The 3,649-nt window shown below is 36.0% G+C and overlaps 1 protein-coding gene across 1 annotated transcript; it reads right to left on the reverse strand.

Moving 5' to 3' along the window:
- Nucleotides 1-553: 553 nt before the first annotated feature.
- LOC149258506 (ubiquitin-ribosomal protein eS31 fusion protein) lies at nucleotides 554-1,540 on the reverse strand. The gene is made up of 2 exons (XM_089415449.1): nucleotides 1,377-1,540; nucleotides 554-1,208 (listed from the first exon to the last, which is right to left on the reverse strand). Exons 1-2 carry the CDS (start codon nucleotides 1,396-1,398, stop codon nucleotides 763-765), a joined length of 468 nt encoding a protein of 155 aa, XP_089271575.1. The 5' UTR covers nucleotides 1,399-1,540; the 3' UTR covers nucleotides 554-762.
- Between the last annotated feature and the right edge of the window lie 2,109 nt (nucleotides 1,541-3,649).

Here is a 3,649-nt window from a genome sequence, read left to right on the forward strand (position 1 = left end):
TTGTAAAGCTTCCATATACACATGTATATGCATGGTTTTCATGAAGGGCATATGTATCAATATCTCATGTTTACCATCAAGCCACTTAAAACCACTACAGAAAAAGCTTTAAGCATTAGGAAACTCGATACATTGCTATGCTATGTAGAGAGCAGGGGCTAGATACAGATATGGCTCCTTTGTGTATATCCCATATACACATGTATATGCATGGTTTTCATGAAGGGCATATGTAACGATATCTCATTGTTACCATCAAGCCACTTCAAACCACTACAGAAAAAGCTTTAAGCATTAGGAAACTCGATACATTGCTATGCTATGTAGAGAGCAGGGGATAGATACAGATATGGCTCCTTTGCGTATATCCCTACACTAAACTCAGATGACACATTTCAAGACTAGCCTTTCTTTCCACAACCTTACACATATATACAAACATAAAGCATTAGACAGAATTTACGTCAATAAGCAGATCTGCTTCACCAAAAATACTGACAATTTAACAAATTGAACATGGTTGATTCATATATCTAAAATAACGAGAACAATGTGCAAGCAACAAGAACCTATCCGTTAAAAAAAAAAATTAAAGAAAAGTATTCGTTTAAAGTGCTTACTCACGTTTACATGATAAATAAGATTAAAAAATTCGAGAAACAAGATTTCTCAGACCAGCAAGAATACTGATCTCAAACATTGAAAAATTAAATGTTTTCGCCCTCGATCTAAAAATCCCATAAACCCTAATAACCCTAAAAATTACTCATCACCTTTCTGGTAGACATACGTAAGCCCACACTTGCCACAGTAATGCCTGTCAAAATGATTGGCCATGAAGGTTCCTGCCCCGCACTCCTGGTTAGGGCACTCCTTCCTCAGCCTCTTGACCTTGCCCGAGTCGTCGACCTTGTAGTACTGCAGAACAGCGAGCTTGATCTTCTTCTTCTTGTGCTTGAGCTTCTTGGGCTTCGTGTAGGTCTTCTTCTTTCGCTTCTTGGCACCTCCCCTCAGTCGGAGGACCAGATGCAGGGTCGATTCCTTTTGAATGTTGTAGTCGGCCAGCGTCCGGCCATCTTCCAGCTGCTTTCCCGCGAATATCAGGCGCTGCTGGTCGGGCGGAATACCCTCCTTGTCTTGGATCTTGGCCTTCACATTGTCGATCGTATCAGAGGCTTCAACCTCTAGTGTTATTGTCTTACCAGTCACTGTTATATGCACATACCCAACGACATTAAAACATATATACATAAACCAGTATTATTGCCTTACGAGTCACTGTCATATACACATAGCCGACGCCATTAAAACATATATACATAAAATATACATCAAAATAAAGCTGAAAACAGAAGCAGGGTAGTAGGAAGTGGTACATGTTTTTACGAATATCTGCATCTTGGACCATCAACCAACTTCCCTTCGTCGCAAACCAGCCTTCTACTCTGCTAACCCTTAAAACCCCAACTTAGCGTATCGCGTCCTTATATAGTGGAATAGATTTGAGGCTCTGCAATTAGGGTTTTTGTTTATGTTTCTTAGGTCACGGTCATATTGAAATTCTTACTTTCAATTTTTTAGGGTTTTGTTAAGCAATGTTCGGACTTCTCCCACAGATACCGTTTACATTCGTGGAGTTTTAATGCATGGGGTAAATGATATTTTTTTGCAAGGGGAAAGGTGATTCGAAGTGTGTTTGGGTAATAAGCAAAATTATATCCAAGGGAATGAGGTATAAGTAAAAGTATATCAAGGGAGTGAGTTAATGAAAATCTCTATTTTATTTTTACTAATTAATAAAGGATTTGGTAGAAATTTCAAGTATGTGTGAAGTTTTATATAAATATGATTTTGCTAATTCAAAATCCACGTATATTATAAAAAAAATTGATAAAGTTCATGAAGGTATATTATAAAAAAATTGATAAAGTTTTAAATCAATAAGAATTTAATTTTTTGTGTAGTTGAATTTTGACAATTAGATGGAAATTTGTTATAAAAATGGAGGTTGTCATAAATTGATGCATAATATCTTGATTTTAAGCCTTTTGATGTAATGGATTGAATTATGTATATATGGATATATTAACATGAGTCCAATTATAAATGATCCCATATACAATAGATGGCAATTCTTTGTACATATTTTTAGTTCATAGCTCAAGGCTAAACCTTGACTACTAGATGTCTAAGCATGTATTTTCAATAACTAAATTGACGATTCAAGAGTGATTGCTGAGAAAGAGAACCCAAGAGGTTATGAGTTCGCTAAAAGGGAAGATGTAAGGGGGTCCAAGGGGATGATTATAAGCCTAAGTACATATGTCTCGTAAGTTTGCCTATTTGTAATTTCTAAATATTTATCTCGACCCCTCCACTCTTTTAATGCTAATGATAGTTTGTCAGAAGGTTGGTTTGTTTTCAATGGAAACATGAGTGGGATGGGCTTGAGGAGTGGAAAGACTCCATTTCTTTAGATAATTTAACCACCATCCTATTATCGTACACCCAAAAAGAGTTTGAATGGGACTCGTTTTCCTTATATCAACCATGGAAAAGGAAGTCAATTGAAAGGAGTTTTCACTAAGGGGATTGTGCTCTATTGAGGAGGGAAACTCCTCTCTATGACAACCAAGTGATTCTTTTATTAACAATGGACTAGGACAAATCAATTTTCTTTGAGTTTGAAATTGTCCTTTTCAAACCTCAAGTAATGTTATGTTCATGATCATATAGCATCAACTCCTAACCAACTAATGAGAAGTGTGGCTATCTTGCAGAGTATGGTAAGACTACATCATTCTCTACAACAAATTAATTTGGATTCCTTTTAGACATATCATATCCTTTACAAGGGGGCAATACCTTTGGCATCACTAGTTTGTGTTGTGCATACCTTTGAGATGTTGCTAAGTTGCCTCATATAGTGAAGGCTTCACTTATGAAGCCTCTCAAACAAATCATTACCACTAATGAAACAAGAGAAATGCAATTCTACAATGAACATGTCCATGAATAGTATGATATTGATCGCTAACTTAGCAATGAAATAGGAGTGCACAACTATGAAGACAAGCTCATCCATTAAAAGCATACAAGGTTTACATTAAGAAAGGACTTACCATATCTACCAAATCTTAGTATCATTGCAAGTGGATTAATTTGCTATAGTTACTCTACCAAATCACAATGTTAGTCTTCCTCAATACCTGTAAACATATCTAGTCATGAAATAAATTTATGGAAAATACATCTATTGGACACTTGAGGGGGTTTGGCTACCATTAAGTGAATGAAAAAGAGGAACCATTACAAAAATCATCTCCATGCATTGTAGGTTAATGATCATAAAATATCCAAGAACCAAATTCAATTACAAGGAAATTTATATGTGGCTAGTAGTTTAGACTCATGTTGCCCATATAGAAGAGCACTAATATGAAGAGGATTCATGTGGTATTACTAAGAAAAAAAGGTATATCTCATTTGTGTATGGAACAGTAGAAGGATTTCCATAGCTAGGCTAACTAGATTATTAGCATAGAGCTCTACAACTAACCTATTGGTTGATTTTAGATGCTTTTGGGATGGGAAAAGTGACCTTGGAGTCTTGAAACATGTTTCTTTTGCCTTGGTGGTCTCATAGCCT

Source organism: Pinus tabuliformis, chromosome 6, assembly GCF_031772625.1.
Source record: "Pinus tabuliformis cultivar Carrire ecotype Pingquan chromosome 6, CPIR1, whole genome shotgun sequence".
Classification (NCBI taxonomy): Eukaryota; Viridiplantae; Streptophyta; class Pinopsida; order Pinales; family Pinaceae; genus Pinus; species Pinus tabuliformis.